Source organism: Seriola lalandi, unplaced genomic scaffold (genome assembly GCF_002814215.2).
Source record: "Seriola lalandi dorsalis isolate HSWRI2012SDOR001 ecotype SW California unplaced genomic scaffold, Sedor1 jcf7180002054968, whole genome shotgun sequence".
NCBI classification, from domain to species: Eukaryota; Metazoa; Chordata; class Actinopteri; order Carangiformes; family Carangidae; genus Seriola; species Seriola lalandi.
This window is the reverse complement of record NW_019525519.1, coordinates 387,998-407,008: the sequence shown is the minus strand read 5'-3', so window position 1 is coordinate 407,008 and position 19,011 is coordinate 387,998. Positions and strand designations below refer to the sequence as shown.

General features: G+C 41.1%; 1 protein-coding gene across 2 annotated transcripts in view; it reads right to left on the bottom strand.

Annotated features, from left to right (window-relative positions):
* Positions 1 to 2,805: 2,805 nt before the first annotated feature.
* The window catches only part of furina (furin (paired basic amino acid cleaving enzyme) a), a 79,366-nt gene continuing 63,160 nt past the window's right edge, over positions 2,806 to 19,011 (bottom strand). For both annotated transcript variants that reach the window (XM_023395737.2, XM_023395738.2), the window contains exons 9-16: positions 18,030 to 18,242; positions 15,724 to 15,824; positions 14,422 to 14,525; positions 14,038 to 14,155; positions 10,831 to 11,010; positions 10,618 to 10,742; positions 9,034 to 9,156; positions 2,806 to 7,935 (exon numbers count right to left, since the gene is read on the bottom strand). In XM_023395737.2, coding sequence (XP_023251505.1) covers positions 7,328 to 7,935; positions 9,034 to 9,156; positions 10,618 to 10,742; positions 10,831 to 11,010; positions 14,038 to 14,155; positions 14,422 to 14,525; positions 15,724 to 15,824; positions 18,030 to 18,242 — 1,572 coding nt within the window. In that variant the 3' untranslated portion in view covers positions 2,806 to 7,327. The remainder of the gene's footprint in view (positions 7,936 to 9,033; positions 9,157 to 10,617; positions 10,743 to 10,830; positions 11,011 to 14,037; positions 14,156 to 14,421; positions 14,526 to 15,723; positions 15,825 to 18,029; positions 18,243 to 19,011) is intronic.

The following is a 19,011-nucleotide window of genomic DNA, read 5'->3' as shown; positions in this document are numbered from 1 at the left end:
TGAATCATAAAAAAACTCAGCAGTCCAAAAACAGTCGTATCCGTTTTATACGTGCCATGATGAAAAGTGAAGCTGAAAATATGTTTTTGTACGTTTGTACATTTTAGAGAATGTAATTAATATTTTCCTCATACATAAGGCCCTATATGTTATTTCACCCATCTGCAACCCATCCGCAACAACATTTCTTGTACAGTACAGTGTAGTTTATCTGCTTTATACTGTATAAGGAATGTCTGAACCCCCGTGTTTATTTGAGGGTTAATAATTACTTTTCCATTGTTGTTACTCTAGCCAACAGTCTGGCTAAATCTGGCAGCAGTTGTTTAGTTTAGTTATTTAAGAGATGGGATCTGTGACTGGTTGAAAGGTGAGAGGCCGGTGACATCATCATGATAAGTGTCATAAAATTAAAAGTGAGGAGAAATATTAGTTTCATGTGTTGGTCGTCTTACCTGCAGAGTTTGTTCAGTTGAAGAAACAACGTGTTCAGTTTAGTGTTTAACAAACTTCGTGAAAGTCTGAAATATTAAGTCTTTCTTTTTTCTAATGTTGCAAAGAGATTGACCTTCAGCGCAGCCTGCAATAACTCTACACACGACAGGTCTGTATCAACCTTACCTTATACAACATCCTCACAGTTTTCCCACCACAGGTGAAAGAGGAGCTGGTCAGCAGGGAGAGCAGCAGGACGCTCATAGCTTCATGTTGACTTGAGCTCAGTGAAGACCAGACTCTGCTTCTGAATCCTGTTGAAACATTGACCACAACAGAAAAAGAGAGAAGAGCTTCTAGCCAGTACATCATTTCAAAGCTCTGTGTTGCCAGAAATACATAATGATCACCAGCTCCTGTCTCACAACTCTCATACAGCTGAGAGCCAAACTCAGAAATGAAGAGCCAGAGTTCAAAGAAGAAGAAAAAAAAAAAATCAGCAGTCACAGTCAGGATTTATGTAACTCTGTCATGGTAAAGGTTCACCTGAATACCTTTGCTGTTTAAAAGTTGTTCAGATGTGACATTTGTGATCCACCACTTTGATCCAGACTTGTCTGAGAACTGTCTCAGCAACTGTGGGAAAGCAGTGCCATGAAATTTTGTACAGACATTCAGGATCCCCAGAGGCTGCATACCGCTGACTTTTCCTCTGCTTCCACGTATGAGTTTCACATGTGTGGTTTTGAGCAAGTGAGGTGTAAACACTTTGCTGGTCTCCTGACTTTTCCCATCACACCATCATCAGGTCACTATTTATATTTGTCCCTCACTCTGGTTTATGACTATCTGTGACACTAACGGGATTCCCATCAGCCTCAGATGTACTCTGTGTTTTGTGCTAATTGACAAATGTTAGCATGTAAATGAAAAATGATGAAAAACAGTCCCACACCATGATGTTCCCACCTTCCAAACTTCACTGTTGGTATAGTGTTTTTGGGGTGATGTGCAGTGCCATTTCTCCTCCAAACATGGTGTGTGCTATGACATCCAAAGAGTTCAATTTTGGTCTCATCTGACCAGACTATATTCTCCCAGTATTTCAAAGGCTTGTCCAAATGTTGTGCAACAAACTTTAAACGAGCTTCAACATGCTTTTTCTTCAACAATGGAGTCTTGCGCGGTGAGCGTGTATATAGAGGCCTTGGCGGTTGAGTGCATTACTTATTTTTCTTTGAAACCAGTTTACCTGCTAATTCCAGGTCTTTCTGAAGCTCTCCGCGAGTGGTCCTTGGCTCTTGGACAACTCTTCTGATCATTCTTTTGACTCCTCTGTCAGAAATCTCGCGAGGAGCACCTGGTCGTGGCCGGTTTATGGTGAAATTATGTTCTTTCCACTTCCGGATAATGGCCCCAACGGTGCTCACTGGAACATTCAGAAGTTTAGAAATACGTCTGTAACCAATGCCATCAGTATGTTTTGCAACAATAAGGTTGCGAAGGTCTTGAGAGAGCTCTTTGCTTTTACCCATCATGAGATGCCCGTTGTGTGACACATTGGTAATAAGAAACCTTTTTATAGGCCATCAATTAGGACTAAACCAGCTGATATTAATTTGCACTGATAGGGGGCAGGATTGTTTTTCTGAAAACTGACAGATATCAGTTGGTTTCTTGGCTTTCCATGCCTTTTTGCACCTCCTTTTCTTCCTGTGTTCAATACTTATTCCCTGTGTCATTTCACTTTGTTACACATGACTTAATTTATGGACATATATGTTTTGATTTCTTTGTATGTGTGGATTACTTGGGTTGTGACAATTTCATGTCAATAGCCCCATCGCAAATATATTTACTGAGAAAAATGTTGACGCGTTCAATACTTATTTTCCCTGCTGTATATATGTGTGTGTGTGTGTGTGTGTGTGTGTGTGTGGTACCTCTGTACTTCTGTATTGTCAGTTAACTACCTCCACTTTTATGGAGACCTGCTATTTTTAACTTGGTATTGCAGTTTTATCTTTGATGTTTGGTTTTAGCGAATTTTTAATGTCATGTTTCCACCACGAGACGCATTTCCTCTAAATTCCGCAGATGGTCCTTAAATGATCCAAGTCTTTCACAAAAATGTTCCAGGAAAATGCCATGACAGCGATACCTTTATTTTCGATACTTTATCTTGCTGCTACTAATGTACTTTCACTTAAATAGGATTTTCAAAGCAGGGCTTTTACTTGAAATTAAGTATTTCTACTTGGTTCTACTGGTACTTTAAAAGGATCTGAGTACATCTTCCACCACTGTGAACCTACATTAACATAATCAAGTTTTATTTACTAAAAGTGCATCTAAGTGAAAAAAAACACATTCAAATTTGCATAGATCTTTATTTTAGTAGAATCTATAATTGACATCAATTAAATAAAAAGGAGAAAAACAAGAGCAAAAAAAAAATCTTTAAATTACAAGAAAATTACACTGCACCATTCATATAGTACAAAAATAGGCCTTATTTTAGAGTTATGTCCCATGTAAGATAGTCATTCTTGTACATTATTCATAGATCACAAATCTGTAAGGTACTGTGTGCAGCCACAGGCCAGGAACCTCATGAAGAGGCGGGAGGATGTCAACAGAGTCGTTTGAGGCTGCTCCACTAACTGCCCTCCCCCCCATCACAAAGTGTTTTATTTATACTTAAGCAAGCATGTGCACACACGGACGCACGCAGATCTGATTCAGCCCTTAAGTTAATGGAGATGTGATACATTCTACCTCCTCCCTCCACAGCTGCTGAACATACAGGGTGTCACCGCAGATCTTCAAACGGGCAGAGATGACACAATGATATCAACAAAACACTTTGAACACAAGTGAAGGGGTCGATGGACTGTGACAACCTGAAAGCAACACGTCTAAACGCTAAACAGACAGCACTGAAATGATTGTCTTTGGTTACGCCAAAGATATTGCTCCTATTAACTCCATCTGACTTCATATTAATCACTGCAGACTACATCCTGAGGCAGGACTGAAGCAACATCGAGCTCCACATGACACAAATCAGTGGTACAAAAGACAAAGCCTCCATCGTGCCCACGAGCGAGTCTTTTTTATATAATCAGAGGAGACAATTTGCAACGAGCAGATTTTCTGTAACATTCCTGTTACTTTCAACATTAAAGGCTTCACACTTTAGAGCCCGTGAAGTGGTTGCCTAATAATAAGGAGCTGCGTTCTAGCACAATTAGAGAACCTCGTCTTTTTAGTGTGTAGTTTCCATCCGTCTAGCAGTGACAGGAGGAAGCTGATGGTTTCCTAATGGTTTTATGCAGCTCCCTGTGCTTTGGAAGCACTAGCTACTTAATGCTGACTGCATTTGTGATTTCCTTAAAAGTTGGACACTTGAATGCACACCGCTCAGCGTTCATCAGTTTAAAGTTTTCTGACTCTATGAAGCTGTAGTGAACACAACATCAAGCTAAGTTGAATACATAATTTTATGTGTGCACTTGAGGGACCACAGAAACTTCTGTCTGAACATCCCAACATGTTTGTAGGAGAAATTTATAAATCCTTTGTAAGGGAAGATTACAAGAATATAAAATGTTGACTAGGCTGAGCATCAATTATCCACACTAGTTGCAAGAAATTGATCAAAGTCCCACAATTTAATATAGTTCTTCTTCTTCTACAAAAAAAGAAGCAAACTCTGAACCTGGAGAGTTATAATATTTTATGGAAGCAATTTTGGTGCGGAATTCAGCCCAATATCTGTTGTTTACACACTTCACACCAAGCTGGGAAGTCGATAAGATTTTGTGGCTCAAGTCTGAGGCTGCAGTTATTACGTTTTTAAATTAGCACCCTCCTTGAATGGGGGCTAATCAAAGCCTAAATGGCAGTAGGCACTAATGTACATCACACAAAGCAACGCAGCATACTCAATATTCTGTAGCCACATTAGCTTTGTTCCCTTTGAGGGGCCCTTCCTCTAAATCCACATTCTCGGGTTGGTTTCCAACCCAGTTTAGCCAAAATGCGCTGCACCTGCAGCAGCCATCTGAGTTGAATTAAGCTTCCTGGCGCAGTGCTGTGTTTGAGAGCATCTTTCTCCGTGTTTTCGTGCAGGATTTTTGGCAGGTATTGGGGTTCGAAATACGTTATTCTCTACTGTTTTTAAATGTTTTTTCCTTTCTCTCTAAACACGCTTTTGCAATTTAAATCACATTCAACTCTGCATACAGTATTTATGAATAATACCTTCTCAGAAAGCTTTACGCAACGAAAGTGGTCAAATTCAAAATCGATTTGTTTTGTTGCTTGTGCACCTACCCACCCGCAGAACAAGGAGATTATTTGATTGTCAGTGAAAGAAAGAAAAAGGTCTTAACACCGGGTGGAGCCGTCTGGGTAGAAATTGTGTGTGAGAGGAGGGGAAAACATATGCCTCAAACTATTTTAAGCTGATTTAGCATTTAACTCGCTGGCCAACAAGATCTACGGACAATCCTTCTATTTTCAATAACAGGTTTTAAAGCCCATGTGTGACTGCCCATGAATGCTGATCATAAAGGCAATAAATTTTAGGAGCGAGAGGAGTTTCAGGGGACTCGAATTTACACAGCAGCTTTACAGTTTCTGAATTGCATTTGCCTGTTTCTGTTCTAAAACATAAATTTGACTTTCACGCCTATCCTCCTAAACCTTTCCAAAGAAGCGTTTTCATGTTTGACCTACATACAATTTGACCTCTATAATCATTTAACAGCTCCTCTAACAGCGTATGAAACCTTGCTGAATGATATGAGAGGTAGATAAAAGCATGAGCAGCTGCAGTTTTGTATGCATGTCATCACCATGACAACCTCTCTCAGCAAGCTCTGTTTTTGTACTGGAAATGAAAAAAAAAAAAAGAAAAAAGAAAAATAATAATTTCAACATAGTAGAAAAATGGCTACACTGGATTAAATCATGAGGTGCATATTTTCGATGATAACCAGCCCAGGGAGAAAAAAAATCACTTTAAAACAATCTTCCCTAAAGGTATGATTAAAATCTCTCAGAATAAATAGTTTGCTGCAGTATCATTCAGAATATAATTAATTGGCAAGTTCGCTGAAGAGTTAATCTGAAATTCAGATTAGATGAAGACTGGAGGGTAAGTGCAGAGACGCTGATGAGATGTGGAGTCAACGCAGGATTTCTAAACTATGCTCAAGATTTGGGAAAGAGAGCAGAGACTGTGAGACGAGGGAGGAAGAGGAAACCTGCACTTCAGAGGGCAGATTAAAATTTATCGACCTTGTATGCCACAAACGAATACACACACACACACACACACACACACACACAAAGAAACCAACAAACTCTCAGCTATTATGATATGAGGTGTGTGTATAATGTGTGTTTGTAGTGCTAATGTGCTCTGACAAAAGGGAAAGCCTTGATGTATTGTTACCGTTTCTGCACTGTCAAGAAATCAATCACAGGTAACTCAACACCTGTCAGCTGCTTGGAGAGGCTCTTGTGCTCAACAGTCACATATTGTTCCAGGTCCCATCAGCACCTCGACTGTCTCTGTCTCAGCCCTGGGATGTGAGCACATCAGACATAGAAATTAAATATGCCCGGAAGCGATTGTGCCTCAGGGTTGAACAAGTAGCCTCTCTTTGAGTGTCTGTGTGTGTATGTGTGGGTTTTTTTTTTTTTTCCCTCTTAATCTATCTTATTTTTTTTATACCCTTCCATGTGATAGCTGGGAGGTCATAAGGTTGGGAGAATTTATAGTTTCCAAACTAGAATAAGTTCAGTCCATCGTGAATCCCAAATGTCTGGAGGAAGCTCTGCTAGTTGTGTGACTCAGTTTGTTCTGTCAGAGCTGAGATCTTTCCAGATTGTGTGTACAATAGGAGAACTAAAGCCCCCATCACACTTAGAACAATAACCGAGCAGATAAAAAGAGTGACTCTATGAAAGATGGATTCAGTTTCAAGTAAATACAATTACTTTCTCGTCATGGAAAGAAGGACGATGGGGAGGACGTGTCCGGAAAGCTCTCAGAGAGTCTGCTTTGTTTCTCTGGCTGGTGACACACAATTATAAACTATTGAAGTCTGGACATTTCCTTGTCAGCCATTATGCTTTTGATTTTTAAAATGTACTTGAAAATGTGAATCACTACAGATAAGTGGCTTTTCTGAGCAGATTTTGGATATTGATGTCACTCAACAACACTTTGGAGAGTCAGTGTATCCAAACCAGATTTCATGCCTCATAATACATTTTTTTTGTTACCACTTATTTTGTTAAAGTACTAAATGTGACAGGACCAGCTTTAACCTCTCTATAAAGGGCACTACACTATTCATTAGGTTTACACGCTCTCATTCACACACATTCATCCAGACGTGCGCACAATACACACACATCTCTACTCACATTCAGCAATCTCGTCTGGCTACTGCACTGAGACTGAAAAAATAGGAAAAAAGCAAATAATAATCATTTGTTTACTGTAACAAAAAGCAGCTGGAGCTGGAGGGGAAAATGGACTCTGCACAGACAGACACTGTTAGTGATCGAGGGCAAGAGGAGGGAGAGAGTCAGTTTAATAGAAATGCGTCGAAGTGTGAACAAAGCAAAGCTTGGGCCATCCCGAGCTCTGAGAGACAGCAGCTTCCCATCAGGTCTCCCACAGCAGAGTGGAAGACAAGATCCTGCAGCAGGACTCAGATGAAATCCCGGTAAGACAGAAAAAGAGAAAAAGGGATGAGCGATAAAACCAGAAAAGACTGTGAAAGGACAGTTACCACAGCCCTGAATTATCAGACAAACGGGGCTGCGAGGATTTTAAAAGCAGGAGAGAAGGAGGGATGTGGGGGAGGCATTAAAGAGCACTTTGTGTTTTGATAAAGGCAGTCCTCTCATTTTGGACGTCAAACTCTTCGTTTTCGGAGTCTGTATTTACAACGTCATCCCCCCACACTGTCGGGATGCCGCGGTAAGACACCATCCTATTTCCCCCAAGGCTGAAGGTGCCCCCGAGACCGCCGCCAGCCTCCAGAGAGGGCAGCTTGATGAGTGCGCCAGAGCGCAGCTGCAGCAGCAGGAAGACCCCAGCGAAGGTGGCGATGATGGCCATGCAGCTCAGCACGGCAATAGTGATGGGCAGCTGGGAGCTGAGCTGGAGCTGCAATCCCGGGTTCCCCTGGCCCACCATGAAGCTGCCAGGGGACTCACGCATGTACTGGTTGAGGTGCAGGCAGGTGCCAGAGATGGGGTCCAGTGAGCTGTGAGGCTGGCAGGACAGACAGGCCTGAGGGCTGAGGCTGCTGCAGGTCAGACAGGGCGGTGGGCAGGGCAGGCAGGCTGGGACGGAAGCTGGCAATATAAAGTTTCCCACTGTGTAGTTGAGCGGCTGGGAGCCCACTGAGAAGCCTGCTGGACATTCTTTCACACAGCCCTGCTGAAAGAGGTAGTAGCCGGCGTTGCACTCTAAAACACACAAGAAAGAAACTGAAATAAACAGCCGTACTCACCTTTTACTTCTTCATATGAGTCAAGACTTCCCATTAACAGAGAAGCAGGATTCCTGCTCAGACTGTAAAGCCTCAGAGAGCTCAGTTAACACGGTAAAGAACGATGTGTCTGACATGTCTGTTTTTATTCATCCATGGGTTGTTGTGGCACCAGGTTTTATAGGCAATTATGCTTCCAAGTCACCATTTCCACTTTTGTTAGTTCTACTTTTGCTTACTAAAAAAAAAACTGATGACGAAAAGCTTTGCAATTTATATGCTGAGAGCAGCATGTTTAAGTGAGAAGACCCATTTCCATATGCAGCAGGTCCAGATGCAGACCATTGCCTATAATAGCAATTAACATACTCTGGGTGCTGGGGGTAACAGAGCCACAAACAGGAGTGTGAGCCAACAGAAGAGGAAAATCTAATTTACTGTAGGGTCTTGTTAACTCGTTCAAAAAACAGAGGACACTCAGATACATGATAAACAAAACACATGATAATTACATTCTGTTCCCCCCTAACGATTCTATGATCTTGTCTGTCAGTATGCAAGTACCTCTGACAGCCTGTAGGTGTCAGTCTGTCACCAGTTCAGACAACAGTAGGTGGACTTCACACTGTGTTAGTGCTCAGTCAGTGGTATCTTTAGACCTTGCCTATAGCAGTACTTGGATTTGGTAGGTGACAGCAGTTTGGACACCATTAAATTTAAATGAGATTATTAAAAGGGACCTGAAGTAAAAACTTAATTTGATCTCATCAGAAGTTAGATCCATATTTAAAATGGATACTAATACTCAAGAGACTCGGCATATGATGCTTGAAGAGGTTTAATAAGACAAGCCTGTGACTTTCAAATGAGTCTGCCCACAGTTCACTCAGAGACACACAATGCAAACGGATGCAGCTGAGCAAATAAGGGATTTCATCCCGCTCACCTCAAACTATCCAGACTACTTCACATATCACATCTCAACATGAATCAGTAATTACACTATCGCTCCTCAGCTGCTGTGACAGTAACGTCCTGTGAAGACCAAACCGGAGACAACAGATATCAGTCTTACCGATGCATATCTGCCTCAGGTCCAGGGTCTTACAGCTGCCGTCGCCAGCCTGAGGCTTGTCAGAGGAGCTGGGAGATGTTGAGCCAGTGCCATACAGCACCAGGATGAACTGGGTCAGAGTGCCTGAGCGGAGAGATAGAGATGGAAATAAAAATCTGAAATTAACTGGGGGGGAAAAAGTAAGCCTGTCAAAAATAGTACGGCTCCGGCACTCCCTAGGGTAAATTTGGTAAATGTGTCCTCTACTCATTTTAGACTCTTAGATTTTCTGCATATAGTGACAGTAAATGATGCTGAAATGAGCTGCAATTTCAAGATGTCATGATTACACAGTGCTTAATAAGAGTGTCAAAGTGCCCCTCTCTCAAGAATGATTCAAGTGTGGGGTCTTGTGAGAGGTTCCACTTTATAAAGCCACTCCTTACTGAGGAGGGAGGTGTGAAGCATTTAGCTACAGCTATTTTCTGGGGTTTTCTTGAATTCTGAATATCACGTCATGGGTGGACCTGCTACATCCAGATTCAGAAAGTTGTTGGTGGGCGGTCCAAGGGCAAACATAAAAAGTGAAGTATTCACTCCAGGGCTTTGTCATGCTCCCTGTTATAAGAAAACTTGTTACTGCAGAGCTCCACAGAGTCGGCTTCACAGCTCCTATAAAGAGGCACAAAGGCACAGGCACTGTGGAGCCACAGCTACAAGAGCCACTTAATCTCTAATCTCCTGACACGCGATCTGAACTCTAGTCTCAGATTAAAACATGTGTTAAATAACATTCGACCCGTTTTACAAGTGAGGTCATTTTATGCTGTCTTGCAGCATAGAACATAATCTTAACATCCAAGTTTAAATCCACCTTTAAATCCACCTTTAAATCCACCTTTGTTGCATGTCATACCCCTCTCTCACCTCCTCTGATCCTTCTCTGTATCTCTAGTGTCGCTATTAAATAAAAGCTACAACAATTAGCTGATTAATTGATTAGTGAATTTAATATATTTGCTTCCCACGTAACATAATATTGCCATTACTTCATATGAGAATTAGGATTAGGTACTTTGTTTGATGCCTTGTTTAAGTTGTTATAAACTTGTTGTTGAGCCTGGTGTTAAGATAGGTTTGATTTTGTGGTTTTTGGGGTCGTTACTGTTTGTTTTTGTTTTTGTTTTGATTTTGATAAATCAACTGACTGATAATTAAAATGAATTTTTTTCTATCACCCAAGTTGTTTATCAAGCCAAAATGGCAAAACATTGATAGTTCCAGCTTCTCAAATGTGAGGATTCACTGCTTTTCTTTTCTTTTTTGTAATTGAATGTCTTTAGGTTTAAGACTGTTAATCAGACAAAACAAGTAATATCAAGATGTGTCCTTAAGGTCCTTGGACTTTTTGCCTTTTTTTTTTTTTTTTTTTACCATTTCCTGACATTTTACTGACAAAACAATTAATCAGAAAAGTAATCAACAATCGTTTGTTGCAACCATATCTAAACTAGCAGCAAACTCTAGAACAAACAAACATAGAGGAAAATCCAGCAAAATATTAATCTCTTGAGTCTTTTCTTATCAACAAGGAAGATGCTTCACCATAGTCACTGGCACCAGCCACGTTCTCAATCTCCAGCGTCCACGCCCCTGTGGGGTTCTCATCCCAGGAGTGGGTGGTCATGAAAGCCCAGTCATTAAAACCCTCTGATGAGTAGTCATGAGGCCTGCAGGAAAACAACAAAGTGTAAATGGTTTGTAATCAGAATCGGTTACTGTACGCTTGTGTGTGTCCATGTAGCTGTGCGTTTGTACCTGGGGTGGAGCAGTGTGGAGCGTGTGCCGGCAGGACTAATGAGGTGGATAGCCAGGTTTCCCCTCCGGTTGTACGACAGGGTGAGCCGGGCCTGAACGTGCTCTAATGAAGTCACGTGACTGTCTGTCCCGATGCAGGCGTCCACACTCATGTTAATCGATAAATGGCTGCCAATATTCCTGTCAAATGTGAGAAACGACATATGGCAAAGACACATTAAGAGAGTGGTGTGTATTAGTTGTAGGTTGTATGCTGTTGAGATCATTACTGGTTTGTTCCGAGCTCTGGATGAGCTTCCTGCCAGATAACTGTACGAGTGGCATTTTGCCCCTGGCCAGTGTGCGAGCCTGTGAAAGGTGAGCAGTTTGTTGCTTGAACAGGATGAGTGTCTCACAACCTGTAGCACCAGTGTCCTCTGCGGAAGCCCCCACCCCCACCCCCCGCCCCACAAATCCGCTTAGGAGATTACACGCATCCACAACAATTCTGAGGAGGAGGAGGAGGAAGGCGCAAGGTTTTAGTGACACTGAGGTGCCCAAATCACGAACAAGATATGGTTTCACGCTCTGTTAAGACACAATCCCTCCAGGTCCACTTCTCATTTTTCATGATGGATTAAAACAGTACATATATGACCTTCGAAGCAGCCTCACATGGGAACAATCTAAAATGTTAATTTACAACACTACGCCGATGAGTCCTACAGTGACAGTCGTCATGTCGTTATGATGCAAATTGACAGCAATGCGGCATTTCACTATTTCCATGTTCAAGCAACTGGAATATGTATTTCATGGTCTTTTGGGATAGAGTCACAACACATATGAGGAAGAAATGTAAATTTATACAAATAGCTTCCGAGGCTGATTAATCATTGCCAGTTGACCAGTGCGGCACAGGCGTCTGTGATTTAAGGCCTCGGAGGAACAGAATTTGTGGCACTGTTGCAGCCATGGCATCTGTTTTTTACAGACACACGCACACAGAAAGACAGGGCGAGGGATATCCTACAAAACTATAACCAGCATCTCAGTCGATGACAACTTTGGCCCCTTTTGTCATCAATATTTCAGCAGCAGCTACAGGTGAAACTCACATCTGTGACAATGGTAAACACTATCTGAAAATTTTAAGATGCCTGTAAAATAACACAAGATTTCTCTGCTCAGCATCAGCAAAACACAACACAAGCCAAAAGACCAACACAATGTGCAATGCTAAATGTATTATTGTATTGTCTAATTGCCTTCTGCTCAATCAATCAATCACATATTTATTCCATATTGGGATATAACATTTGTGAAGTTGTTTTTAAATGAAACCTGTTCAAAACAATAATCCTAGGAAGACACAAATGTGTAAGGGCTTTTCAGAACCACCAAAAAAATATTCTGGGTACCTGCCAAACCTGAAGAACTGCCATCCATTTGGTAGAGTACATTACAGAGAAACGAGAGAGAGAGTGCTTCTGAATCATAAATCACTTTTGAAAAGCTATGTCAGAGCTTGTAGCTCAGGCAATACTCCAGTTAGTTGAATTTTCAGTGATACAAAATTCTGCAGCCCTGGTGGTAATATGCATTAACTCTGGCGAATCCTCCTTAAGAACCATCACATTCAAAAACTCTGACGTCTATTTTAAACAAAGCCTGTCAGCTCACTTATTCAGTTCGACACACGCTTACTGGAGCTTTTCTGCTACGACGTTGTGCTTTGAGGCACGGTCCATTTTCCGAAGTAAACACAAGGCTCGTCTCACTGATAAAATTCAAATCACAGAACAGCAAACTTCTGTCACTCTGAAATTCACAGTCACAGTCTTCTGATACACAGAATATCACTCGAGACTTCTTTCATCATCTCACTGCTACACAAGTCTAAGCAAATGGCCAAACGGTCTTGTGACTGTGATCATGAGGATGATGACGTAGCGTGTATGGTGCAGTTCATGTATATCTTGTGTGAATTTCTTCCCTCCTTTTTGAGGATACTGTCATGATTCTGTTAGAGGTAATGACTGGCTGTAAGTGAGACAGACGCAGAACCCCTATCTGCTCACTTATTTCAAGTCACTCCAGATAAGTGAGTCAGCTTAACACCTAAATTGAATAAATTGAATAACCTGCCATGACTGCTGCTCCCAGACGCTCGAACCATCTGCTCTGAGCATCTCATAGCTGCAGTGAAAGAGAGAGAAACCTCAAACCCAGCGAGGGAAGTGACAGGGGGCGCATAATGAAGAGGAGACGTCCGACTGCGTTTCGAATGTGACACCAAGAGGAGGAGGAATAAAATGGCTGAGGACAAATACTTCGTCTTAACAATGAAAGGATTATGTCTGATCACGTTGCTTTTGCTGATCCCTTATTAAAATTCTTTATAATTTGCCTTTCACTAACTTGTTATATTCTCAATGTAGGTTTGTGTTATATGTTATATCTTTTCTATGTGCTGCTGCAATCTTAGCTTGAGCTCTCGTAAAACAGAAGATTGTTTTTGAATGGCAGCAAGGCACTTTTCAGGCAAAAGGACATAGTCTGACTTCGTATCCTATTGTGCAACATACGTACCTCTTTCATTAAGACTCCCCTTGCCTCCTAATCCTGATGACATCATCGGGATTATTTTTATTATGAAGTTTATACTGTACGATAGGGCGGACACTTTTTATTCGAGATCTAAACTGCTGTTTGAATGTGGGAAAATTAAATATTCGACTCGTAATGATCTGATCTAATTCAAAATTCTGAGTGAACGTCAGAACAGACTGTGACCTGTTTTCCAGCAGGTGGCGCCCCTGAAACGTACTGTCCATCTAACATAGTGAATGCCCTGTTGCTCTATAAATAAACTAGCTTACCCCGCTGAACATGGCACCAAACTATTTGAGAGGTAAAGTGAGGAAATATTGGGTTTGACACATATATGAAACAACTGTGGGAGAGTTTGTAAAATGTAACTATCTTACAGTAACATTAGCTTGTCACACATGTGAGGCAGCTTCAGATGGACGGAGCGACATCAATTTCTACAATGCAGTTTATGATTAGACTATGTGGGCTGTTATTTCAAACTAATTACTTGTTAGCTGTCATTAGTTTGAACCAGATTTTCCTTTTGAAAAAATGTGACAGCTATGATATGTATAAATACTTATAACCAGGGTCTTGAAATAGATTTATTGTGCGTATGTGTAGTGTACTGACCTTGGCTCACAAACCATGGTGATCACACATTTCTTCTGTGGCCCCACGCTTGTCCACGACTTTGCCAGTGCTACAATTCCACTGGCATCAAGTAGACCATATCCATATGAATGGCTAACTGCAGAGACCCAGAGAGAAAAGAGGAAACAGACACATGAATGGTGGCCTGCTGTGAGCAGCACCCTCACTCTCCCGGCTCTGAATTTACAGATGAACCACACTGTGTGGATCCCATTTGAAGCTCTCACACAACCTCTCTGCCCAATTCCGGTGCCTTGCATCTCTAATGACAATTTGGTTTATTAGATGCAAAACATATTAATGAGCCTCAAAGGCATCTGGAACTGCAGAGGGCAGAAGAGATCTGGGATGGAGTTGCTGTACCTTTGCGTCCAACCCCATTGGTTCTCCAGTCATTGGTAAGCAGGTGGGCAGGGTGAGAAGTTCGCACAACCAGATGTTGCATATCCCTCCAGGTCAAGTTTTTACTGCAACATGTGGATATGCAAGCACACAAAGAGACATACACAGCCACATAAAGAGAGAGAGACACACACACATGCGCACACACACACGCACACACACACACACACACACACAGACACACGCACACACACACAGGACACAAATGGTAAGACTCTGTCAATACATCCTATAGTCTTAAGCTGCAGGTGGACAGCTGATTAAATTCAGAATACAATGAAGTACCAGTCACATTCTTTCCTGAATTACACTAAATCCGAAGTCAACATGTGTTTTAAGTGAGTTTCTGCCCTTTGGCAAAATGTCTTGTGAGGAGAAAACCTGAAAAAGTGATTATTCTGCTGCAGCTGTGTCAGTTCGAACAGACCGGTCACAAAAAAAGGGTTACAGGAGGTCAGAGTTGGGTTTTGCTTCTCTGCTGCAATTAATTACCTCACTAAATTCATACATTTTATTGTGGATTTAGTAAAAAACAGCATTTTGTTTGGTAATTTTGCTCAATCACTTTAAACATTAAATGTACTCCTAATTATAAATCTTTTTCTGTTTTTTTCTGTTACTGTTTTGTCACAAGACTAGTCATTTTCAAGACTATTCTGACACTCACGCTTGTCGTTCCATTAGTGCTGCGTGACTGGATAAGAATGACTGGTGCTTACATCAAATTGTGTTGTTTGTAAAGACACAGTTGAAGTGTGTCAGAGAGGGGTTAAATAGTAATTCATAAATTAGGATAATCAAGCAGAATTGATGCATAAACATGCAGCACTTCCAGTTAAAGCCTGTTTCAATACAATAATGTTAAACTTATAATCGAGCTTCAAAAAGTATGTGCCAAAAAAAAAAAAGGACCTGTTTCCACTAAATTACCAATTTGCAGTTAGGGAACTTCTAACCACATGCTAGAACCTGATAACAGTGGGGCATTAATTCAAAATACTTGGGCTCTCTGAATATTTTATTGTATATGCAGGTTCTCAAAATGACCAGTCGTTCTGTGGAATAATTCCTCCAGAATCTAATCATGAGTTTGTTTCTGTGCAAATTATATTTTTAATACTTCTCTTCTCCACTGGATAAACTGATTTTAATCAACAAAAGTCAAGGAAACATGCAGGTAGGGAAGGTTAGAATGAGGCTATACAGCTGAAGAGAATTGCAAGGCTTGGTAATGCTCATAGAAAAATGGTGATAAGCACTTACTTGGCCTCAAGGGCGAGAGCGATGATCCCAGCAGCCAGCGGGGCAGAGGCAGAGGTTCCCGTGTGAGAGTCTGTACATTTTGATTTGAGGTCTGTAGTCACCTATGGGAGATGAACACAGTGGGCTTAAAAAGACAGTTCAAACAAAAACTGATAAAGTGGAAAATAGTCTTGAAACATACAGGATTTGTTTTTCACTTGTTGTTGTTGTCGTTAGAAAACTGCTCTTTTATCATCTTATATATATTTTCTGGACGAAGAAATGGCCGAATGGTTAAAGAAAGGGGAACTTAAGAGCACACAGTCCACAGCATGACTCCATGGACCAGCTGGAAAATCAAAGCAAGGAAATCATATAACTTATGCTCTCTTTCTTTCAACAACTACCAGTGAAGCGTATTTGAGCAGGACTCAGCCGAGATCTCGTCAGTGACCCACAGCAGAGGGCTGTGGTTGTACTGGGCAGCTCCCAGGTGTGAATTTCTGCAGCTGCATGAAAATAAAGCAATGGGCTGGAGAACCAGAGGGTTTGTACTAAGGAAGGATAAAGGTTAAAAAATACTGGATCACAAAAAGCCCCCAGTCCCCTGCTGTATAGTCCTAAAAGGGGGTCAATATATGCAACTGAGTATGAGTGAAAAGCAGTTGGAATCAAAAATCTGCCCAATGTGCTGACCAAAGCAGAGCCTCTAGAAAATGATCTTTAACCAGACGAAACAGAATAATAAATGCATCGGCAGAACTAACTTTAATGGTTCAATTATGCATTCAGGAGCTTCCCGTATCCCCCGTACTTTAAATTGAAAGAGAAGGATAATTTAAGTCTAATAAAAAAAATTAAAAAAAAATAAAAAAACAGAAAAAGACATTCAGATTTTCTCTCCTGCACAATCCGAAGGTCCCACCCTCTCTGTGTTACTACGTCTCTTCATTCCAGGGTTCATGAGTGACAGCACAATTAAATGAGTACAGCACTGAAGCATTAAGGGACCAGCCACATGTCACAGAGATGTCATAAGCTGTCCGTCCAGTTGGTCTGGTGTATGTGTGTGTATGTGTGTGTGTGTGTGTGTGTGTGTGTGTGTGTGTGTGTGCGTGTGTGTGTGCGCATGTGTGTGTGTGTGCGCGCGCGTGTGTGTGTGTGCGCGCGCGTGTGCGTGTGTGTGTGTGTATGTGTCCGTGTGATTGTTAAACAGCAACAGATTGCCAGATGGACATTCAGCCGTTCACTATTCATAATCATTTTAATGGCCCAACACTGAATGAATGGAGCAGAAGATGACTGAAGAAAAGGAGGAAAGAATGAACAAGTCATGTGATTATAGAATAAAGCTGCAGAGCTTAATTCTTAGCTCCACATATCTCTTTCTCTTCTCTATCCACATATAGAGCTAAAACAATTACTCAGTTAACTGGTTAGCCACTCAACACAAATTGTTTGGCATATTTTAAAAACAGTATTTTTTTAAGGTTTCAGGTTCTCAAATTTCTCAAATATTGTCTGGTTTATTTAGTTTATTTTGAGAGTAAACTGAAAAATCGCTGGGTTTTGGACACAAAACCAGGCTCTGGGATTTTGATATTTACAAAAGAATCAGTTAATCAAGAAATTAATCCAAAGAGGAGACAATCATTACTTGCAGCCATTTGTATGCACAAAATGTAAATGCATTTAATATACAGCGTGATCAAAGATCAAATGGTGTTTCTGAAGGTTTAGAAGGACTGAAAATGCAGATAAGAAGATAGTTAGGGCAAAAAGTATCAATTATTATAATCTATCACATTGTTTAGTCAGTGAAATGTACTGAAAAATGCCTATCACGTTGTGACATGTTCAGTTTGATAGTCTTGCCTGGCAAATGATTCAAAACCAGAAAATGTTCAATTAACAATGAAATAAAGCAGAAAATCATGATTTTTAAGAGGCTGGAACCAGAAAATGTTCAACATTCAATCAACATTGTTAGATTTTCTCTCAATTGATTGAGTTGATTATATTGATGGTTTGATGGTTTCAGCATTGATTATAATGTCCCATTGTTCTAAATCTAATGTGTTGCTATTGGGAAAAAAAAAAAAAGGATTTAATTTACAGACTGGATTAGCTCCAGCAGGTCCAAAATTCCAGCGACTGCAATTAAACAGACACTGTGGTTCAACTAAACTTCACTTAGGAAATAAATCATCTCCCAATTTTACCATAAAATTAAAGTAGAAACTCAGTGTGAATGCCAATAGTTTGAGTGAGGGAAACAATGAGAAGCAGACAAAGACAGAAAGACGTTGGATACAACCACAACTCACTATCTGTTTCTCGTTGAGGTTCCCCGAACTGTAGGTGGTGGCGAGGGTGGAGGAGCAAGCCTCACTGTACCAGGGGACATTGCCGTTCTGGGTGGAGCTGCTGATGGACAGGGTGTAGATGCTGTTGGTGTAGCCGTCGCAGTTACAGCTGTCCTTCTCCCTCCCTCCGTTTCCAGAAGCCCACACAAAGATGGAGCCCAAACCACCACGACCCTGGAGAATGCACAGTACTTTTAGACAAGCAGAAAGAGAGACGACCACAGACCCTTTCATTCATTCATGCCTCAGACCACAACTATCCAGAAAAGAACAAAATCTCATTCAATCTTAATGGGAATCCCAATTATAGGAGGGCAAATTCATTTCAGGGCTCATTTCAAAAAGAGCCCATTAGAACCCAGCATACATCACAGAGGCCGGGGTGGTCAGTCAGTAAATTAAAAACAGCTAAATATCGCATGACAGCAATGCAAAACAAAAAGGCACTATATGACAACAGCTCATTGTAATAAATCATCCAACCTCTCAGCCTTTGAAGTGCTATAATTTTCATCTAAGAGCCACTTTATTGTATTGAGTGGCACTGTCTCTCTCTGCATTGATCAAACCCAGCTATGCACCACCCACAACAGCATCTGACAGTACTGTCACTGTGGCAATTATCTTGGTAGTCAGTGTCAGCAGTTCCAATCAGCTTTATGGCACATGCCTTGAATCCTACTAGTCTATAACAAGAGTTGGCATGAGTGATGTGTTTATTCATGGCGTGCAGATGTGAGAGTCTGGGGTCTGATCTGTATGCTTATTGATCTGTTTACTTGTTCATTTTACATATCTGACACGGTCCCAATGTACCACATGCATTAAAACAAGTCCTGCTACCAACAACAGGACTGACTACATGACAGTGTGGTGCCTTTTTGGTCAATATTCAGATTTCCATGTTCTTAGATGCTGCAAGACTAATTTTCATGATTACCCC